General features: G+C 39.4%; 1 protein-coding gene across 4 annotated transcripts in view; it reads left to right on the plus strand.

Moving 5' to 3' along the window:
* The window catches only part of flnba (filamin B a), a 148,314-nt gene that overhangs the window by 73,891 nt on the left and 51,482 nt on the right, over positions 1-22,941 (plus strand). For all 4 annotated transcript variants that reach the window (XM_072582384.1, XM_072582385.1, XM_072582386.1 and 1 more), the window contains exons 3-21: positions 385-633; positions 1,494-1,591; positions 2,063-2,210; positions 2,370-2,488; positions 3,650-3,727; positions 4,232-4,394; positions 4,860-5,057; positions 6,814-6,951; positions 7,710-7,842; positions 11,657-11,793; positions 12,173-12,366; positions 14,904-15,017; positions 15,370-15,513; positions 15,972-16,095; positions 16,801-16,961; positions 17,057-17,147; positions 19,866-20,035; positions 20,141-20,258; positions 20,907-21,169. In XM_072582384.1, the coding sequence (XP_072438485.1) occupies positions 385-633; positions 1,494-1,591; positions 2,063-2,210; positions 2,370-2,488; positions 3,650-3,727; positions 4,232-4,394; positions 4,860-5,057; positions 6,814-6,951; positions 7,710-7,842; positions 11,657-11,793; positions 12,173-12,366; positions 14,904-15,017; positions 15,370-15,513; positions 15,972-16,095; positions 16,801-16,961; positions 17,057-17,147; positions 19,866-20,035; positions 20,141-20,258; positions 20,907-21,169 (2,840 nt within the window). The remainder of the gene's footprint in view (positions 1-384; positions 634-1,493; positions 1,592-2,062; positions 2,211-2,369; positions 2,489-3,649; positions 3,728-4,231; positions 4,395-4,859; positions 5,058-6,813; positions 6,952-7,709; positions 7,843-11,656; positions 11,794-12,172; positions 12,367-14,903; positions 15,018-15,369; positions 15,514-15,971; positions 16,096-16,800; positions 16,962-17,056; positions 17,148-19,865; positions 20,036-20,140; positions 20,259-20,906; positions 21,170-22,941) is intronic.

Consider the following 22,941-nt stretch of genomic DNA (forward strand, 5'->3'; position numbering starts at 1 on the left):
AAGTCTGGATATTGTTTTGTGGTGGCTAAATTACTAGGCTGGTGACTAACTTCAATTCAGTCCACCTTTTTTCTTGGTACTTAAAGCTGAATTCCATTTTAACCAGTGCTAGAAGCTTAGTTGAGAATAACCAAGCATCTTTTGAAAGCCCCTCTTAATGAGGCTGATTAAATCCCACCCCAATGTGGGGTTGGCACTTAGTGGCTTAGCAGGGCATTGTTTACTTGTAACTGGGATGGACAAATGCCAAGTTTGTTAGTTCTGCATCACTCTAATTTGTTTTAACATTCAAAGGTTGGGAGAAGCTTTTAAATCAATTTACATAGTCATTATATTAAAGTTGTAGTAATCTTGATTCTACTTTCTTTAATTTTGTCTCTTCAGACAGCAAAGCCATTATAGATGGGAATCTGAAGCTCATTCTAGGGCTGATATGGACTTTGATTCTTCACTACTCTATTTCCATGCCAGTTTGGGATGATGAAGGAGCTGATGATGCCAAGAACCAGACACCCAAACAGAGGCTGTTGGGATGGATTCAGAATAAACTGCCTGATTTGCCAATCACCAACTTCAGTAATGACTGGAAAGATGGAAAAGCCTTGGGTGCTTTGGTTGATAGCTGTGCTCCAGGTGAGTATAATTAGGCACGAAGAGTCTCCAGCAGCAATAACTTTAAGCTGATTCTGGAAAAAGTCAAGTTGCCTTGCAGCTTTATTTCCATTCTCTTTTCTTTTTTCCCCCTAAGTGGGAAGTCTCTGGATTTGGGTTGACTAGCTTTTTTTTAAACCTAAAATATGGTGCAATCAACCTGAGTGTAAATGTGGGCATGACTTATTCCTGAACAATCAGGATACCTTCTGAAGGTAAAGGACTAATCAAATGTTTCTGGATGTTTTGCGCAGTGGTTACCATCACTGCCCCTCTGTCAGGGATTGGAGTTCAGTTCCAGCCTCCCAAGAACTGTCTGAAGTTTGTTCTCCTTGTGGATTTTGACCAGTGCTCTAGTTTTGCTTTCACACTGCAAAAAGTGCAGGTTGGATGGATTGGTCATACAAAATTGCCTAATATTCAGGGGTGTGTGGATGAGGGGGACTAGCCTGGGTGAATGCAGGGTTATAGGAATGAGTTTGGGTGGGATGCTGTTTGAAAGGTTGGTGTGGTCACAGTGGGCCAAGTGGTCTCTTCCTACAGGGATTCCGTCTATAGTGGCATGGGCTGTCTTTTGGATTGTGTACCTGTTTGAAATTTGGTACATGCATTATTGGAGATTAATTTGCAAATCTCTTGAAAGAGGATGGAGGTGGGGGGGCATTCTGGTTCTCTTATCTAAGTGTGCCATTGTGATCCTTACTATTCTTTAACCTCTTGATTCTTTCACAAGTACTGTTCTAATATTACTAAATATTCTACTGATGTGCACTTGTTCAGTATATCAGAACACATAGCAATATTGGGAGTATATCACTGCCTTTATAACATGATCTTCTCAGGTTTGTGTCCTGACTGGGAGATCTGGGATGCAGCCAAGCCAGTGGATAATGCACGTGAAGCTATGCAACAAGCAGATGACTGGCTTGGAGTTCCACAGGTAAAAAGCAAACTCTATAGCTTTTCATATTTACCAAGGTTATGTTATACAGGCCAACCAGTGCAATGTTTGATTTTCAATGTATGAATATCAAGGTTAATGACAAGATCCTGTTTGGGAAGGGTGAAGTAGGAAATATTTCTACATTTTAGGCATGTGCAGACAGCTATAGGCGATTGTATCACTTCAGTGTTAATAATGAGGCAAAGGTGGGATATTTGGAATGGGTCCAATGCTTTAAATTTGTAAAGTTCTTTCCAATTTAATGTCTCTCTGGTTATACAGTCAAGAATAAACTGTAGTATTCAAGAATTAATCTTAACTTTGCATTTAATTATAATGTATTATTAGGATGTAATGAAAATTTGGTTTTACTACACTTGAGTCTCTATTCTCCACCCTTCAAATCTATTGAAGTTCAGATGGTATGCAAATTAAAGATAATTTTATTTTTTAACACCTATCATGCAGGTGATTACCCCAGAGGAAATCATAGATCAGAATGCTGATGAACGATCAGTGATGACCTATTTGTCACAGTTTCCCAAAGCCAAACTTAAACCTGGAGCTCCATTAAAGCCCAAACTGAATCCCAAGAAAGCAAGGGCTTATGGTCCAGGTAGGTGTACATATTTGGTCTAGGATCAGAAATAATATATCTCAAACTGCAATCCCTCCTTTGCGCAAATGTTTAAATTGCCTAGATAAGTTCTGGACTTGCACTATATACTGCAATATACTAAATTAAGTACTTCAAAAGCATGATTTTCTGTCCTAGGCATTGAACCTGCAGGTAATGTTGTGATGCGCCCAGCTACGTTCACTGTTGAAACAATTAGTGCTGGACAAGGTGAGGTGATGGTCTTTGTGGAGGATCCTGAAAACCAGCGAGAGGAGGTAACTATGTCTATAAACTGTCATTGTGTTCGAAGTGTTGTCCATTCCCTCTAAACTGTAGACTTATTGATGGAAGTGTAATTTGGAGCCTTCATCTGATGCTTTTTGTTTTTGCCCTTGGGTATAAATGGCTTAGTAACTGGCACATGAGCTTGTAGTATATTAAATATGAATATAGATATTTCTTAGTGGAACTTTTTTCTGAATCTAGTTTAATCAAACTTTATTCCTGACCACTTAAATTGAGAAGTTTAAGTTCAAAGAAGCAGCTTTTTTTAGAGGCTTTCCATTTAAGTTTTTATTTTTAAATATTGTAGAAACTCAATTACATGTATATTTTGACCACTAAATACGAAATTGACACTCCTGTGGTTTAAGTCTAGTGGTGCTTGCAGATTATGGCTGTGACCTTACAATTTGCAGTGACTGAAAGGGCAGAGTCTTTGCAACTGTTTGACTCTTGAGTTTTTGTAACAGCCTCATGCTTTCATCCAAGCCCTGTTTTGCATGGCATTCAATCTTCAGTGTGGTATTAAGAATTTAGTGGCAGTGGTTAGTACTGCTAGGGACCCGGGTTTGATTCTAGTCCTGGGTGACTGGAGTTTGCATGTTCTCATGTCTGTATGGGTTTCTTCTGGATGCTCCAGTTTCTTCCCACAGTGCATAGATGTGCAGGTTAGGTGGATTGGCCATGCTAAATGGTCAAATATGACCAGGGATATGCAAACAGATTAACTGAAGTATGAGGTTATGGGAATGGGTTGGGGGTCTCTTCAGCATTGGTGCATATTCAATGGATTGAATGGCCTCTTTCTGCACTGTAGGGATTTTAAGTGCTGCACTTGAGTTGCCTCTCTAAAGATGTATAAAGTCTGGTTTCATTCCTCAAATGGATACAAAAGATGCTATTTGCACCCATCTGAACTAGACATTCTTTTTATTTGAGGCTGTATTTCATGTTTTTTAAAAAAAACAAGGAATTTGGCTAAGATCTGTGAAGATCTTAGCCAAAGCAGTGAGGAATCTTTTGGTCTTAATCTCCTAAAAGTGACTCTCAACTATAACTTAGGAAGAAACCAACTTATCCATCTTTAATCACTGACTTTTTAATCTTGATATAATTAGAGGTAAACTTTCTAATGTTGCCAATTTTTCTGCCAGGCAAAGGTGACCAACAATAATGATAAAAATAAGACCTACACTGTGGTTTATGTACCAAAGGTTGCAGGACGTCATAAGGTGGGTGCATAATGTTTTGTTACTGCAGTCAGAGGGTTTTGGGTTTTTAATGTTGGTTCAAGAACTGTTATCTAGCTCTGGGGTATGAAGGCATTCTAACTGCTTCTGTCATTTTCACTTCTGAATTATGGAATAATAGAGTGCCATCAACCTACATAACCAATTAACTACTTCCTCATGTTGGGATACTTATTTGATATCTTTTTTTCTCTGGAACAGGGTGAAACTGGTGGTGGTAAATGGTCCAGAGACTTCAGAAGCACAACTACTATCTTTTTATTTTTAGAGAATTTTCAAATTAAATCTAAAGAGAAGAAAATGAGTCTCTACACTTGTCAGAATCAGTGGTGGTAGTTTATAAACTTTGAAAGATGAGCTAAACATGCGCTTAAGGTTTTAAATCTAGGAGGGGTGGGGAGACCAACTTTACTAGCTTGAGGCCTCTTTACTATTTTTAATAGCTGACAGTAACTGGATGATCATCTGAAATGGTCTCTTCCCCAGATTACAGTTTTATTTGCTGGACAGCATATATCAAAGAGTCCTTTCGAAGTCAACATTGACAAGGCCCAAGGTGATGCCAGTAAAGTCACTGCACGAGGTCCTGGCTTGGAATCTACAGGAAACATTGCCAATAAGCCAACCTACTTTGATATCTATACTGCAGGTATACTTTTTTGTGGTCTGCGGAAAGGAAGGAAAATGCCCACAGTTACAAATTGATCTTCAAAATACTCTACAATACAGTGGGAATTTACTTGACAGAATATGGGGCAATCTGTCAATTATAGCTAACTGCTGAATGCATGTGGCTCATTGCTGGAGGTTTTGGATATTCTAGATTCTAACTGAAACTGATCAGCATCTTTTTAAAGGCACTCTGAATTAACACTCTACATTTCTGAGAAGGTAGTTAGCTGACAAATTGAGTTTCAGCAAAGCAGTATTCTAATTATAGCATTTCACCACATCTTCAGTTTATAGTAGGATCTCTAGTAATTTTCCTTTTTTATGAACTTTAAAATGGAGTTTAGTCTGAGTGCCTGTTTGAGATAATCTTGGAATCTGAAGGAATTAACTGCTTGGAGAATGAAAGTCTGCTAAGTAAAGGACTACTTTTCTCTCTTAAAAGGTGCTGGAGTTGGTGATGTTTCCATTGTGATAATGGACCCTCAAGGTAGTACCAACACGGAATTAACAATTGAAGATAAGGGAAACCACACTTACCGGTGCACCTACAGACCTGTGCAAGCAGGGCATCACACAATTCAGATTGCATTCTCTCAATCACCAATACCCAAGAGCCCGTATTCTGTCACTGTAGGTGAAGGTAAGTAATACTGTCTGCTGAATTGCTTTTTTTCCTGCAAACTCAGAATTGAGTTTGCTTAACAATTTCCATTTTTGTGGCTTTTAACCTTTGGCTGTAATAAAGCACTTTAACACCTCCCATGTAGGCAAATGAACTCCTCTTTCTGAAAGGAATGTATAACTTAAATGGAGAAAGACGTAATGGGTCTTCAACTTACCAAAGAATCTGGGAGTCCCAGTGCACAAATTCAGGGTAGCGTACAGGTCCAGCATGCAACTTCAGGAAGGCAAACTAAAGGTTTCCCTTATTGGAAAGGTAGATAGCAAAGTCACTACTACTACAGTTGAACAGTGTTTGTTTATTGAAACCTCATCTGCAAAATAGTTTTGCATACTATTTTTAAGGGACCATGTATCTGGAGCCTTTAAGAGTGCCTTGGCTGATAAATGGGATGAGGGAAAGGTTGGGCAAGTTGAGCCTGTCTTCAATGGATCTTGAGTGATCTCTTTGAGTTGTTGAAAGAACATCTGTGGGAGAAACAAGACCTATAGTCACTGATTTGTAAAAGGTTTCCATTTTAAGATCTACATGTGTAAATGGAGGGTTGAGTCAGTCAATATTTTTCAAGGTGGCAGTAGATCTTTGACTGAAGGAACTCTAGATGGGGTTGAGACCACTATCTGGTCAGTATTACCTGTAGTGATGGAGCAGGCTAGAGGCCAAATGATGTACTTTTTTCTCCTTGTTACTATGCTTCAGATTTTCAAAACCATAAATCTTCCCACTTTCTTCAAACTACAACAAAAATCAAGTCTTACTCCAATGTTTTATATAGATTCAGTTTTTAAAAGTAAAGACCCTATGCCACTGCAATAGTAAAGTTTTAAAGTTCTGATTTGAAATCTAGAATTGTAAAGCTAGTATAGTTTTAGTCATCTAATTATCAGACAATAGAAAGTTCTAATACAATACTGCATCTATAATCTGGTTTAACTTTTAACACTCAAGATATTTTTTTTAAGGATGGATGGCCATATCTGACAAATAAGCAGAATTTAACTCCAGTTAAGCTTTGATTAAACTTGGCATAAGCTTTTGAACTGTTGCTCAAAAAGCATAGTCAAAGTTATAATTTTAAAATGCACTGAACTGCAGAAACTTTTTTGGATCTCCTACCTATTCATACTTTTTTGGTCTGCCAAGTTCTAATTCAGAAGGGTAAAGAATTCCTTATCTTGACATTGGGCAGAGGAGGGCATGAAACTAAAGGAAGTGTTTGTCATTTTTTTTTCACAAGTCTGTTTTGTTGGCACAAATGAAAGATTGCATCTCATTTCTTCAGATGAAGCATGTAAACAACAAATTTTAACTGTGGTTAGTGTGCATACGTCAGATTTTAGACACTTAAACAAAACCTGGAAGTTTAAAAGCCTGATTTCAGTACAAAAATCTAGGAACTAATTCCATTTTTATTATTAAATCATCTCTTCCCTCTCCCCATCCCCCAAATGTTAGGGGTAGAACAATAATGCTGACTTAATCAGATCTATGGTCTTTTAGAATACTTTTGTTTTGTGGTGGCATGCAAATTATTAGGCTGTTCAGGGTTTTTCATTTGAGCTGACTTTCTTGCTTAAAAATCACTGGTTGTTTTAAATAGCACTAGGTTTGCAACTTTATCCATGGGATTTTCTGACTGTCATCTTACCTCTTGGACATTTTTTTTTCAATTGCTGTACAAGTTGCAAATTAACTTCCAAAAACTTCATTCCAGCTTGTAACCCCAATGCTTGTCGTGCAACTGGGCGAGGCCTACAACCTAAAGGCCTAAGAATTCGTGAAGTTGCTGATTTTAAGGTTCATACCAAAGGGGCTGGAAGTGGTGACCTGAAAGTGATGGTGAAGGGACCAAGTAAGTTTTTTTTTTTAACCAAAGGATTTGGGTCATAACTAGTCTTTAAACTCGACCAATTTTATTACAGCCGTAATGAGCAAGTATGCAAAATCTGTACAAATATTGCATGTAAGCACAACTCACTAGCATTCTATGAATTAAATTTAAGATTGTAGTTTGCTTTTGCTGCTTGCCTTGTCTCAATACAATTTTAGACTAGAACTATAAGTTTTTGTGGTTACTCCTGTGTGGATTTCTGCCACACTTCATTGCCTGTTAATATAAAAGTATGCAAAATCTACTAAGATTTTCCAGTTATGGTCCTGGTTAGGATCACATGTCACTGCTTTCCATTTACCTGTCAAATGGTGCACTATATCTAATGTGTAGCTAGTCTCCACTATCTCTACTATTACATTAGGTAGCAATTTGATAAATTGAATCTGTTGGTGGTCTTGCATTCTGGAAACTAGGTTAATAGTGCCTTTAGTGCATTTCAGTTTTAAAATTCAACACTTTTGTTTCTATTGGATTTTGACTTGTGCTGCCAGACATGACGTAGTTGAACATATGACTTGAAAACCATTACTAGTGTGTAATTTTAGGTGGTCTTGTTATGTCCCCATGTGGGCAAATTAATTTTGAGCAATAAACACCATCCCAGTATATTGACTTCCTTCATTAGACATCTAGAGGATCTTGAAACAATTAACTTAGTTTACACTAACCAGCATTTTCATAGTCTGACCCTCTGGTCAATCTATCCAATTTGACAGAAGGTTTGGAGCAGCCTGTGAAGCAAAGAGACCTTCTGGATGGAGGGGATGCCTTTTCTTATGAGTACTATCCCGTTACACCAGGAAAACACATCGTCACTATCACGTGGGGGGGCCATAACATCCCAAGGAGGTGAGTCCAGAAGTTTTTTGCTTTCATGACTAAGTCTGTGGGTCAGCGACTTAAGAATGGATTCTGCAAGTTTCTAGTTTCAAAGTTTTTTTTTTCACTTGTAACTCCTTTTCAAAAAGACTCTGCCAGTGCCTCCATACTTCCCCACCCCAATTTTATGGCCTCTAGTTTTTATTTCTGTTAGACATTCTTGGGCAAGAGGAAACTCTAAAACCACCAGAGGTTAAAACCAAGCACATTTCCTCCTTTCACAGTCTCTTTCCATCCATGCACTGTTTAACTTGCAGCCTAAACTCCTGTCTTGAAACACATTCTGTTTTATTTTCCTTCCCTCCATACTGAAGCTGAAGTTGTAGCACTTTTAAAAAGAAACTTCTTGCCATTCTTGAAGGCTGGAAGAACTCTTTGCAACAAACATGTTTCTAATTCATCCTAAAATTGACTTTTTAAAGTTGGTGCTTTTCAGCTGGTGTAACGGTGTGCAGCTGTTTACACTTTGCTTCAATCTTCAGCCATTCTTGAGCACAAAAGCATCAAAAATATGACCTTCATACAATTTCCTGTTATTTTCATGAGTGATGTGAAGTCTTAGCTTATTTATGTAGAAAATTTGTAGTATTAGTCCCTTGGACAGAAAACCATAAGATGTAGAAGTAAGCCATTTCAGCCCACCAAGTCTGCCCCCTTGCTCTTGCCACCTTGTTTCGCATAAGTGTTGCTTTTAAGCAAAGAATCTGTCAGCCTTGAATATATTTATCAGAATGGCCAAGGCTGGTCTTCTAAAGAATTCCAGATAAGCTAGCTGGAAGACATTCCTCCTGGTCTGTCTTGAATGGGTGACCTTGTATTGTGAGATTGTGTGCCCACTGGTCCCAGACACTTCCACAAGAAGTACCAATCTTTCCCTGAAATGTTGATTCTCACTCATCAGATGCTGCTTGATCTGTGCTCTTCCAGCACTCCATTCTGATCCTCTGCATCTGCAGTACCCACTTCCTCCTAACCTCCTTCTAACCTAATTTTGTTTCAGTAAGGGTAATCTCACTACTTTTTAATTCCTGAGTACAGTCCCAACCTACTCCACCTTGTGACAGTCCCTCAATATCTGGTATCAGTCTTCTCTGGACTGCCTCAAATGTCAATATATTCTTTAAGATAAGGTATCCAAGGCTCAGTTTTCTAGCTGTTCAACTTATACTATCAGGTGTACAGTGCAGAAACAGACTGTTCATTCAGTCCAATTTGTCCATGCCAACCAGATATCCCACCTGCCAGCACCTGGCCCATATCCCTCCAAACCCTTCCTAATCATATACCCATCCAAATGCCTTTTTTAATGTTGCAATTACACCACTTCCTCTGGCAGCCCATTCCATACACCTACCACCCTCTGCATGAAAAAGGTTGTCCCTTAGGTATTTTTAAAAATATCTTTTTTCCTCTCCCTAAACCTATGCCCACTGGTTTTGGATTCTCCCACCCTAGGGAAAAGACCCTTTTTTTTTTTCTATTTACCTTATCCATGCACCCCCCCCCCCCCCCCCCAATGATTTTGCAAATGAGGTCACACCCCTCTGCCTTCAGTGCTCCAGGGAAATCCACTCTAGCCTGTTCAGCCTCTCCCTGTAGCTCAAATCCTCCAACCCTGGCAACATCCTTGTAAATCTTTTCTGAACCCTTTCAAGTTTCACAACATCTTTCCGATAGGAAGGAGACCAGAATTGCATGCAATATTCCAATAGTGGCCTAATCAATGTCCTATACAGCTGTGACGTGACTTCCCAAATCCTGTACTCAATACTCTATTTTTTTCACTCCAATAAAGGAAAGCATACCAAACACCACCTTCATCTTAGCTACCTGCAACTTTACTTTCAAGGAGTTATGAACCTGCATTCCTGAGGATGCTAACACTTAAGTATATAAGTTTTTTGCTTTCCCAAAAATGCAGCACCTTGCATTTATCTGAATTAACTCCATCTGCCAATTAGCCCAGTAGCCCATCTGATCAAGATACCATTGTAATGAGGTAACCTTCCTTGCTGTCCACTATGCCACCAATTTTAATGTCCTCTGCAAACTTACTAACTATACCTTCTATGTTACCACTTATCAAAATGATTTGGATATGAAAAGTAGTGGACCCAACACTGATCCTTGTGGTAGTCCACTGGTCTCACACCTCTAGTGTGAAAAACAACCCTCCTCCCCCCCCCACCACCCCCCTTTGTCGTCTACCTTTTTTTGAGCCAGTTCTGTATCCAAATGGCTAGTTCTCCCTGTATTCTGAGATCTAACCTTGCTAATCAGTCTCCCATGGGGAACATTGTCAAACCCCTTACTGAAGTCCATATAGATCACATTTACTGCTCTGCTCCCCTCAATCTTTGTTACTACTTCTAAAAACTCCAGTCAAGTTTGAGACATGATTTCCCATGCACAAAGCCATGTTTGATTTATCCCAAATAAGTCCTTGCCTTTCCAAATGCATATCCTGTCCCTCAGTTTTCCCTCCAACCTGAAGATCCTAGGGATTTTTCCACTTGTGTTAAGACATCCTATGCTTCCTCCTCTTGTAATATGGGCATGTTTCACAATGTCCCCATCTATTTCCTTGCATTCTTTATCTTCCACACATTTGTGGCTCCACGCAAAGGCCACCTTGCTGATCAGAGGGGAGTCCAGATTAGTGGTGCTGGAAAATGATTTGAGGGGCCCTAGTCTCTCCCTAGTGACACTTTGTCTTAATGTATTTGTAAAAACCCTGTGGATTCGCCTTAACTCCATTTGCCAAAGCTATCTCCGTTCCCTTTTTTTTGCCCTCCTGATTTTTCCTCAAGTATACTCTTGCCTTACACTCTCTTCTCGGAATTCACTTCTTTCTCCTGTCTACCTGACATATATATGCTTCCTTCAGGAAAACCTCCATTTCTTTATCCAGCATTCCCTTCACAACAGGAATATAGTCTCTGGATTCTTCTCATTCCTGAAGGCTTCCCATTTTCCAGCTGTCCCATTACTTGTGAACATCTGCCTCCCCATCAGCTTTGGAAAGTCCTTGTCTGATACTGTCAAAATTTAGCCTTCCTCCAATTTTAGAATTTCAATTTTAGATCTGGTCTATCCTTTTTTCCATTATTTTCAAACTAATAGAATTAGGGTCACTGGTCCCAAGTACATTCTCACTGACACCTCAGTCACCTGCCCTGTCTTCCTAAGAGTAGGTAAAGTTTTGCATCTTCTCCTGTAGGTATATAGACATAATGAATCAGAATTTTCTTGTACTCAGTTTCAATATTTCCCCTCTAAACCCTAACACTATATGGCAGCCTGTGTCTGTTGTACAGTTTAAGACTTTACTTTCATACTCCATTCCCTTATTTAAATAACACAGGCTACCATTCCATTTGCTTACTACTTGCTGAACCTGGCTGCTAGATAGTGATTTGTGGACAAGGACTCCCAAAATCCTCCTCCTTTAGCTTTCTGGCATCTTTCTCCACTTATGTAATCAGCTTTTTCCTCTTACCAAAATGCAAAACCTCCTCTTCCCACCATTTCCATGTTCCAAGTATTCTCCCATTTGCTTGCCTTGTCTATGTCTCTCTGCCATCCTCTCTTGTCTTCCCAACTATTTTTGCCCCCTCCACTCCCAGCCACTAATAGTACATGTGGCTCCAGCACTGATCTGTGTGGCACTCCACTAGTTAAGATGGTCACTATGAAAATACTTCCTGTTTGAACTAACTTTAGATGACTACATTTTGCAATGCATATTTTAGCTTGAATATGCTGAAAGCTTTTTCTGTTTTAGTCCTTTTGAAATTCAGGTTGGACCTGAAGCAGGTCCTCAAAAAATACGTGCCTGGGGACCTGGCCTTGATGGAGGAGTTGTTGGAAAGTCAGCAGACTTTGTAGTAGAAACCATTGGAACAGATGTAGGGGTATTAGGTAAGGCTGCTGTTCTTCCTCTGGCAAAATGTTTTGATTTTAATGAGACATTCCCTCCCTTATTCTGGGAGGTTGCTGGATTAACCTGCTGCAGAAACTTTACAGAATAGTCAAGTCACATTTGTATTAAATCATAATTACAAACTGTTTTCATGTTTGTCAAAGATTTTCACTTGAGGCACATGCGAATTGTGCTAAAGTGGTACAAATAAATGTCTTTGATTTTTTTTGGCTTGTTTAAACCCAGAATATCCTAATTTGAATGAAATAGTAAAGCAATATAACCCACAGCTGGACCAAATGTTTTTGACATATGACAAAATTGTGCAATACAACTGTTTTGAGATTGGAAATGTTTTAATGTCAACATATTTCTTAGGTTTTGCAGTAGAGGGTCCCTCTCAAGCAAAGATTGAATGTGATGATAAAAGTGATGGATCCTGTGATGTACGTTACTGGCCAACAGAGCCTGGAGAATATGCAGTGCATGTTCTGTGTGATGATGAGGACATTGTGGATAGTCCCTTCATGGCCACCATCCAACCTGCATCCAGTTCCTTCTATCCTGATCAGGTAAGGACCACCTTTGGCAACTCCTTGGCCCTTCAACATTTTTGTTTTGATAGGTTGTGATGAGCTCCAGCCTGAGGTTTGCAAATTACCCTAGGTGGTACTGTGTCTCTGGCACATGAGTTGGTTTGTGCTCCCCCGCACTGGGAGAACAAAGGGTGGAAACATTACTCCTTGGTATTTCCAGTGCACTCCTGCCGTAAATTGTAAGTTTGTCTTAGGAAGAAATAAAAATCAAAGCTTCAGGCATTTGATCTCTATTCGGGTGACATGGAGCTGAGCTCTAGGTTTATTGTTGGCTCATCTGAAGCCTAAAAATTGTTCTCTATATCTAATATATCAACTCCATACTCTTCCACCTACATCCAATGACCTGACACCTACACTCCATCAGTGGAAGATTTGGGCCAGCTTCCATGAGTGCCTCCTTGTGAAAGGCAAATATGAATGTAGAATGTGTGCCAACTTGGACTTTTTTCTCTTTTTTTTTTTTAAATTTTTGGTCTTTGTTGACTCTTTGTGAACCGCATCTAAAACTTAACCTGGACTTGGGCTGTAGTTCACAGGGCTGATGGCTGCCCAGTATTCCTAAATACTTGGACTTGGATATCTAAAGCAGGCATCTGACCAGTGAGTAACAAGTATTGCATGCATCAAGAGTTGAGTTTTTTCTGAGCACTGACACTTCCAAGATGGTTGAATATTTTAAGGGCATTCTTGATCTTATTTCTTAACCCAACTTGTTAACCAAGCAATTGGACAGAAGATGGTTTTTCAGTTTTTGTGTAATTTGGTCTGGTCGAAGCCCATTCTTGATTAGCTTAGTAACTAGTTCTAGGTCTGGGCAGTACTTGTGTTTAGTGTTGCATGGCCTTGTGGATGAAACTTCAATTTTCCAGTTAGCTGAAGAACTTTGCCTACCCCACAAAAGAAATGATGGTGGTGTTTACTATTTCAGATTCACATGTTAGAAAATTCCTTATCAGTATAAATTTTCAATGTGTGAAATTGCATGGTTCTACCAATTTATCTTGGTGTTTTGTTTTTAAAATCCAAGTTTGGTTAAATCATGAAGTTTTTAGGTTGCTTCCTTGCCTTGCTCCATACTTGCAGTGATGTCCCACAATCTAAATAGCTGCTCGTTTCTCAAACAGAAGGGGCCCATGTTCTTAGTTTATTGCTACAACTACAGTCACTTAGCAACCTTTCAAAGGGGAGGCTGCCCTTGTGGGTGTCAAGGCAGAAATGACAATACTTGTTGACTGCACCACATTGGCTTTTGCTGTTGCAATATTTTTGAGCTGTGACTGTCCAAATCTAGCAAGACCTAGACAGTAGTCGGGCTTGAACTGACAAATGCCATTGTCAGGCATTGAATGCCTCCCAATAAGAGAATCTAAACATTGCTCCTTGACACCACACAAGCATAACCTGAACCGAACTGGGCTAGCCACATAAAAATACTCTTGCCTCTGACCTGTCTTGTTGCCAGACATATATAGGAGCAAGTGACCCCTCAGCCTGTTCCTGGTAAAAGTCTGCATGGTGTACCCCCAAACTGCCTGAATGAACATGGTCAGGCTTGGAGTGTTGAAGCCATCTAGGACGCCACTGTTTGATAGGCACAACATCTGCATGTCTTTTCAGTCCCTTGCCACCAACACTGCACAGTGCTGCTACTGTCTCCAAATTACACTGCAGAAATTTACAAAGCATCCTTTTTTAGACAGCACCTTCCAAGCTCACTACCCCTTCCATTTAGAAGGGCTAGGTGGTGGATACATGGAACACCATCTGGAAGTTTCCCTCTAAGCCACTCAATTGTGGCTTGGAAATACATTGATACTCAGTCTCACTGGATTGAGACCCTGGAACAGTATTGAACCTACAGGAAATGGACTGCATGAAGGCTCTCGCCACCACATTCAGGTTGCTCGGTAATCAGCAATATGTGCTGGAGCAGCCAGCAATGCCTGTTGCCACACAAATAAAACTTGCTGTGGTCTAACTAAAGCCCACCTGAGTCATGAGAAACCCCATTCTGGTAGAGTGGTCACAAAGTTGCTGGTCTTTCCCAAAGGCATCACTTGGTTTGCTAGTAGATATGTTCACCTAGCTTTCTGCCTTATCTTGTGTAATCTATTTTATATTTGTTCTAGCCTGTGTTTCTGATCTTGATAACTTGCAATTATCCAGGACACTCTCTGATTTTTTTTATATATTACAAGAATCCAACCTTTTAAAGTGTCTGGTATTCTAAGTTTCATTTTGCATGCAGCTATATACTACCAGCGTCAACTATTAATTACAAAGTTTGAGCTAAAATGTAAAATCAGACTGTGTAGCTTGAGCCAGAGTCATCAACTTGAATAAATAATCCTGAATGCATGACAGTTGAGTGAGATACTAGATACCAGTTACTAAGAAGCATCCTGTCCTTTCTTGTTACAAATGAGCAATGCTCAATGTTTTGTATAATGGAATAAATTGAACAAATGCACTTTTCTTGTTTAAAGATATGGTGTTTTCCTCCTCCCTAGGTAAAAGCCTATGGTCCTGGCTTGGAGAAAACTGGCTGCATTGTTCACAAACCAGCTGATTTCACAGTGGATGCTAAAGATGCTGGAAAGGCTCCACTGAAAATATATGCTCAAGTAAGGGAAAAGCCATTCTGTGTAGCCTTTTCGCTATTGAAGAGGTTTGACTCTACCACCTACTATTCTAGAAGCCATCTACATTTTATAGTGCAAACTTAAAATATTGACAAGGATGACCTCAGTTATTGAACCAGTGACTGTGTTTTCAATAGCACTTTGGGTGGCTGTCCTTCAGCTGTAATAGAAAATATCATCATGAACTGATTCTGTTGTTTGTAGAAAAATATAGCTATGAATCTTGTCTCCACTGCAATCTTAAAATTCAGATGGCAGCTTTATTATTAGGTAAGTGAGTGATTTTAGGTAAAGAGGTTCCATAGTGACTCTTGTATCTGCTCTTTTCCTATAGGATTCAGAAGGAATTCCTATCAGTGTTCAAGTAAAGAACAAAGGTGATGGAATGACTGCATGCTCTTACACTCCTACCAAACCAATCAAACACACTGTTGCAATTGCTTGGGGAGGAGTCAATGTCTCTAACAGTCCATTTAGAGTAAGTGATATTATTCACTGCATATCTTCAGTTTTTCATGTAATAGGTGATATTGTTTTAAGGACTGCTTTGCATGTTGCTTTGCAAAAACTTTTTGCCCAGCATCTACCAGAGTAGGTGATGCTAAATCATCCAGATTGTGACATCTGACTTTGGCTTTAAGACGACATCCTGTTTCATTCAGTGACACTGACACTGACTAAAATCTTTTAATCAAGACCAGTGTTGAATTTGAATTTAAATTTGTACTGTGACACTCCCAAAGTCAGCTAAATACAAACTGAGGTTTCGAGCACTTGCTTTATGCTTTGTTTTTTTTTTAGGAAATGGATTATGAGCCCCAGGATCAATTTTGACTCTGTACCACACATGTATATTTATCTACTGAGTTATGTGACGCATAGTTGTCTAAACTGCTTGGCAGTTTAATTTTGCTAAAATGGACTTGTCTTTTTCAGATTAATATTGGTCAGGGGAGTCATCCACAAAAGGTGAAAGTTTTTGGTCCTGGTGTTGAAAGAACTGGTTTAAAAGCTAATGAGCCCACTCATTTTACTGTGGATTGCACAGAAGCTGGAGAAGGTAAGGCAGAGGCACGGAAAATCAAGCTGTTCATTTCCTTGTGCTCACTGACCATTTCCACTTTTTTTTTCCTCTAGTCATTGTGTCCGCCCACCCTTAGGATCTGTCCCCTTTCTAATAGATCAGGATTTATGATCAGATGAATAAATGATCTGATTTTTTAGCATGAATATAACTGTTTTTGCTTAACAAGGTATCAAGCAAACTGAACTCTTGAGTCTTTGGTCTCCTAGCTTTTATCTAACCTATTTGTCAATCTCTGACTCCTTTTTTGAGTAGGTGAAACTTGAGCCCAGGCCTTATGACCAGAGGTAGGGACACTACAGTACAGCATGAGCCCCTTGGGTGTCTGGTTTTCAGTCAATGTCAGGGTGGTAGTAGGAAACCATTTTCTCTTTCCCATGTTGAAGAGAAAATGAAACTGGCCACCTGAGAACTGTGGCTGCTAACTAGTTTAATATATCTAAAGGATATGTTGAGTTCTGATTCATGCCTCTAGTCAATAACCCTTCTGAACAATACCAACCAAGGTATAGAGGCAGTCACCACTGCCTTTCCATACAAGTTTTAACTTCTGCATTCTACAATGTTGCCAGAATAGAATACAACTTGCATTTTATTTGCGGAGTGGTGAAAAAGTTGGTCTGAACAAATTTACAGATCCTTTCTAATGACTAAAGACCAATATGACTTTATCATTTTCAGGTGATGTCAGTGTCGGCATAAAGTGTGATGCTCGTGTGATCAGTGACTCTGAGGAGGATATAGAGTTTGACATTATTACCAATCCCAATGATACTTTCACAGTGAAGTATACACCACCAGCTGCTGGACGTTACACCATTAAAGTGTTGTTTGCTGGTCAGGTTTGTACCCTGGATAACTGATTTGTTGCTCAGCATTTCTATGCTTCATTCTTGCACCTTCTGTAATCAGTTAATCTGCCTTTTTTTAAAAACAGGAAATTCCAGTTGGTTCTTTTAGAGTTAAAGTGGATCCATCACATGATGCCAGTAAGGTTAAGGCTGATGGCCCAGGATTAAATAAAACTGGTAAGTTTAAACCCACAGGATTTGAGGCAGTCTTTCTGCAGTATACTTTGTAATGTAGGTCAAATGGTGTGCAACAAGTTGGATTAATGTTTTCTAGCACTTTGAGCTGCTTCAGTGATCTAGATACCACTTAGTATTGCATACTGCTACCTCCAAGTGCTGTCAACACAAACATGATACAACATCAGACTTCTACAGTGAAACCAGTATTGGTGCAGGTTTTTTGGACTCTTGTCATATCTTAAACATAATTGGTAGTAATAAGTATTCAATTAGGTTTTGACCTGTTCCCTAAATTTTGCTTGCACATTCTAGCCTGACTTGTGGTCAGTTGTAAACTCCCACTTAAGCAACTCCTGGAACGGAGTTTCCATGATTTTGTTCAGTACAGCTTCATAGCTAAGGAGGGTTCAATAGCATAAAAACTTCACTTGGTTCCACAGTCGGGCTGTTTTTGTTTGGTTAAACAAAATCCAGCAACGGCCATATCCCTTTCACATGATTCAATTTAGTGCCTTGTGTAAGTTTGTAGTTCTTAAATTTAGAACTATATATTACATTTTGAGGCTGAGGTTTAGTATGAAGGAATATTATACATTTCAACTACCACAAAAAATGTAGAATGAATAATTGTGGTTAAAATGCTATTTTTGTCAATGCACGACTTGATTGTTCAAAATATACAACTCCATATGTCTTGTCTTGTCTTTGAGTGCTGTAACTTTGATTTGAAAAGACAACCATGTGGTTCCCTTATGTCTCAATAGTGCTATTTTGCTCTGTACACTCCAGTCTGCCCATAGTGCTCTTTCCTTTTGACCACTTTTTATTTTTGTGGAGAAAGTTGATCTGTGCCAAAATGCTGTCTGCTATTGGGTTTTTTCTGTGCTTTTTGTGGCGTAGTCTTTAATTTTAATATCTACTACTTAAGCAAGCCTCAATCATTCAAAGATCTCAGTAGGCAGCAATGGTAAATCAGTCTGTTTCATCTAAATAGATATCAAGTTGATGATTTGCTTTTGCCAAGCTGTAGTGTATATTGTTTTGATCCCAAAATACATCCTCAAGGAATTTGTGCAGTGTCCATACTAGTCAATGGGAAACATTTTTGTTATAATGGATATACTAACCAAAGGCAGGCATAGACTAAATAGTCCTTGAGCATGTTGCACTATCTAAAGGTTATGGCTGATTTCTGGAACCTCCACTTCCACAATCTCTCAATCATCTGTTTAAACCTCTTCCTATTATTTTTTTTTTTTGAATATGCGAAGGCAAAAAAAAACTTTGGTTCCTAGGGAAGCTTTCCAAGAAAAGTTTCAAAGCCTCACTTCCCTCTAATAAAAGACACACTTCTTCACCAAGTTCACCAGTTTTTTTAATTGGGCATTCCTCTTCTTTTTCTAATTCATCCCAGTTCTAGATCTGCCTGGAACAGGAAGCATCCTCTGTATCCATCGGAGACCCCTCAACCTTGTTTCAATCAAGCTACTTATTCTTTACTCTAGATATAAGCCTGTCCAATTGTTTTCCCTCCCTTCGGGTACTAATCTAACCTCTAATGCACTGTCATCTTAAGGTGACCAATACTATGCACTACTCCCATGGTCTTACAATTTGTCAAAGGTTTGTATTAACTTGTTCTCTAGTGGCATAGTTGATTTTGGATGTTCTCATCTCTAACAGATGTGGTTTGAAGATAGTATTGAACTAACTTTGAACATGATTTGCAAAACACTCCATGGGTGAGATTGGGTAATTTTAGTCATAATTTTGAAGTTTATGGATTAAAATGCTTTTGTGAACTGAGGCAGTGTAGACTTCCAAAAAGACTTGGATGAGTTGGCAAAACTTTTTTACTGGAGAATGTTTTAAATCTTCACTTGAATGTGGAAAGACCACATTGGAGGCAGTTCTGAAGTGAGTGCAGGAAAAGGAGGATGTGTGCACGTAGTGGCAGGACTAACTGACTACAGTTAATGAAACAGGTTTTATAGGCTTACTACTATAAGAGCAAGGAGGCCATTGAGCTGTTAGAATGAGCTCATTTTAGTCACCAAAGGAAGAATGTGAAGGCATTGAAAACTACAGAAGGTTCATGAGTTTCCTGTGACTGAGTTATAAAGGCCATTGAGGATGTGGAGGCTTTTGAGGGTGGTGGTGGGGAAAAGCAGGTGATGTCATATCCTATGGGATCTGGAAGGATAAAATTGGGGGAGGGGAAGAGGTAGTGTTCCCACTTGCTCAAGAATGAGCACCAAATTAAAATTGCCTGACTCGCCATGAAAAATTTTGGCTAAAGTGCACAGAGAATTAGACCTTTTTTGCTAAAGTGGAAGAATGTCATTTTTCTACCACCCTTGTGCATCTGGAACACTGCTACAGAGCCTGTGAATGTGATGGTCTAAATGGCCTCTTGCAATCTAACAGTAGGATTTTAAAACTTTTTTGCTGTTGCTCACTATTTCTGTATTCCTTGGTGGTCTTTAGCCATTCAAAATCCTTGGCTGGATGGCAAACATGTGAATTCATTTGTGAGAAAGTAGACTTTAACAGTATTTTTGAAGTTTGCTTTTGAAGCAGATGGCTGGGGATGGAGGTTTAAACATGCAGTTAACCAACCTTTTGGGTCTAGTGTTCTTCCCCATCCCAAGCAGTTAACTACTGGGGCAAGTGTACTGGAGTTCCATATCTGAATATGTTCTTTTCAATGGACAGGAGTGGAACTTGGGAAACCAACACACTTCACTGTATTTACAAAGGGGGCTGGGAAGGCTCCACTTAATGCACGCTTCAGTGGGCCTACAAAAGGAGAGGCTGTCTGTGACTTTGAAATAATTGACAATTATGACTATTCTCAGACTGTCAAGTATACACCAACACAGCAGGTGGGTGCTTATTCACCTATTTTGGACTTTAGTATTTGCTGTTAATTTCACATGGAAAGAGCTTAAGACTGAACTGCTGTGACTTGTGTTAATGTGTATTTGCAGGGTAACATGGGAATTGCTGTGACTTATGGTGGTGATCCAATTCCCAAGAGTCCCTTCAACATTGATGTAGCATACCCACTGGACATGAGCAAGGTCATGGTTAATGGTCTTGAAAACAGTATGTACATGTTTTACTACTTTTAAAGGATGTTCAGTTAGTTGGCTTTGGTTAAAATTCTATTTTAGAACTGAACATTGCAAGTTCAGCACTAAATACTCCAATGTATTCAATTAGTGCCACATATTCAATGGGTGTTGGTTCACCTCATGGCTTGTGATGTACAGTGCCAAGTAGGAGTTCAACTTATGGAGGCTGAGGTCACTACAGGTCCTGCCTTTTTAATCTTGCCAGTCATCTCTGTGCCTCTGGCTCACTCTTTTGTTTCCTCTCAGGAGGCACCTCCAATGGATATATGAATAAGGAGGGTTTAGAGGAATATGGGCCAAATGCTGATAAATGGGACTAGGTGAGGTTAGAATGTGTGGATGAGTTGAGCCAAAGGATCTGTTTCCATGCTGTGCATCTGTTTTAAAAGTAAGCTGTTTTGTAATTGATAATCATTAAAATATCAATTGTCTTCAAATGTTAACTTAGTTTACCACCTTCTATCAACTTGCATGATTGCAGTACTAACTAAAATTAAATCTATATTTTATTCTGGTACCTTGTGATGTATTTGAAGAATGGTGTACTAGAGACTTGCTCAGTATTAGGAATGTATTTTGATTTGGATTGTGACTTATAGTTAATCTTGTTTCCATTTAGGAGTAGAAGTTGGGAAAGATCAGCAATTCACCATAAACACCAAGGGAGCAGGGGGTCAGGGTAATGTGGATGTGAAGATCTCTAGCCCTTCACAGAAACCTGTGCCCTGTGTAGTGGAGCCAGTTACAAGCAAGGATGCTTGTGTAGTGAAGTACATTCCCAAGGAAGAAGGCTTATACTCTGTAGATGTGATGTATGACCAGAATCCAATTGTAGGCAGCCCATTCACTGTGGATGCTGCACTACCTCCAGATCCTTCCAAGGTAAGTGGTCAAGTCCAGACTTTGTTTGCTCTGAGCCATGTACCTATCCTGTTCTAGGCTATACAAACCAAGCTTAGCAATGGAGTAAAGTTCAAATGCTTTTACTCTTACAAAAAAAATGTGAAAGTTACTAGCTTAGTTTAACACTTTTTTTTTTAATGATAAGGCAGTAAGTGCTCCCATGTTAAAATAAATCCTTTTTAAAGTATCTCTATCCTAGTAGAGATTTTCAATTAGTATTATGTTAAGTAAATAAAACAAAATATCCACTTTGATTCTAGTTTGAACCTGTGAAAGGAGAGATCTTTAGCAATTTGCAGCTGCATTTGGCTTGTGCACTTTTCAGAAAGTTGTCATTGGAGCTGTGCTCCTCTCGTCAGGAGTCAAGGTTTTTTCAAGGTGGGGGGGGGGGAAGTTCATACAACTGTGTGTGTGTGCTATTGAGACCAGTTTAGAAGGGCCCTGGCTCTCCTGCCCTTCACCCTGGACATGGCATACAAATGGGCTGCTTCCAGGTATCCAAATTGCAGGCTTGTCCATGCAGTGCCTTCTGGTTAGTCCATCAGTATGCACAGCCTGTAAGCTGCTCCTAATGAAGATCCAGAGCTGAAGCTGTGATGTAGAAGTAGGACATAAAACTGACCTCTGCCATCTTGATCAAATGAATCCGGTGATTAGTGAGCAATTTACCCCTGCAAAAGCCTCTAATTTGGTGAAACATAATTGAAAACCACTATTCATTTGAGACTAAAGAAAAACACAACATTCTAAGTATGAGGGTAAGAAGTTGAGCAACTTTTGACTTTGTCATGTTTTGCAAAACTTTAGTTGGCCTCTTTACAGCCAGCTATTAAATCAACTAATTGTCACACGCTGCATGTTGTCACAATCAGAATTAACTAAAGTCCATCTCCATCTGATAATGGACAAAACCTTGAGCAGGTTCCTACACCAGAATGGAAAGATTTGACTACACTATTCTGCAAAATTTGTAGCTTCTCAGTAGGCCAGTTTCCATGCCACCTGTTTTGAATGGAGTAAAGTCCTGTGAACGTTCAGGCTTTTATTCTCTCTGCAGGAGAGGAGACCTCAGTCTGAAAGGTACCCTGCTTCTGATGGCCTCTTGAGGCCAGTTCAGTGGGTGTACCTCTAGAGGCAAACTGAAGTTGGTGTTTTAGTTAATGTAACTCCTTTTAACATGGCCCCAGTCTCCCTTGTCTGCCCTTAAATGAATTGGGGCCTCTTCTGTGTAACCCTTTAAATGAAAAAGCAAAATCTCCATGCTTTAGTGAATTGAGCCCACATTTAATGGGCATGTTGCCAGAGCATTAGCCTGGAGTTCTGGATTACCAGTGACCTACCACTTAAATATGTTTTTTAAAAAACTTCTCACTCAATGTAGTGTTACTGTTAACATGTTTCAAGTAGATGAACCAGTTTGTGCTACTTAAATTTTGTAAAACTTGGCTCCAGGTTTTGCTTCCAATGGGATAAGAGCTAAAGATAGAGGTTCTTGTTTTGCAGTGATTTTTGAAGGTCAGATCTGTTGGATATTGCAGTCTGTGTGGTTGCTCATTGTAATTCTACTTTGCAGTCTAAGTTGTGTAAATCCATCTGACATAAGCAGTGATTTTTGAAGTGGGCATCTCAATCCAATACTATGATTTGGCCTTTCATAAAGTGTTCTGATGAACTGTGCTGTAAACAGCTCAATTTTACCGTGACTAAGGTTTATAATTCCAAGTCCCAGTAAAATGTGAAGGCTGTGTTTG

Source organism: Chiloscyllium punctatum, chromosome 12 (assembly GCF_047496795.1).
Source record: "Chiloscyllium punctatum isolate Juve2018m chromosome 12, sChiPun1.3, whole genome shotgun sequence".
NCBI lineage: Eukaryota > Metazoa > Chordata > Chondrichthyes > Orectolobiformes > Hemiscylliidae > Chiloscyllium > Chiloscyllium punctatum.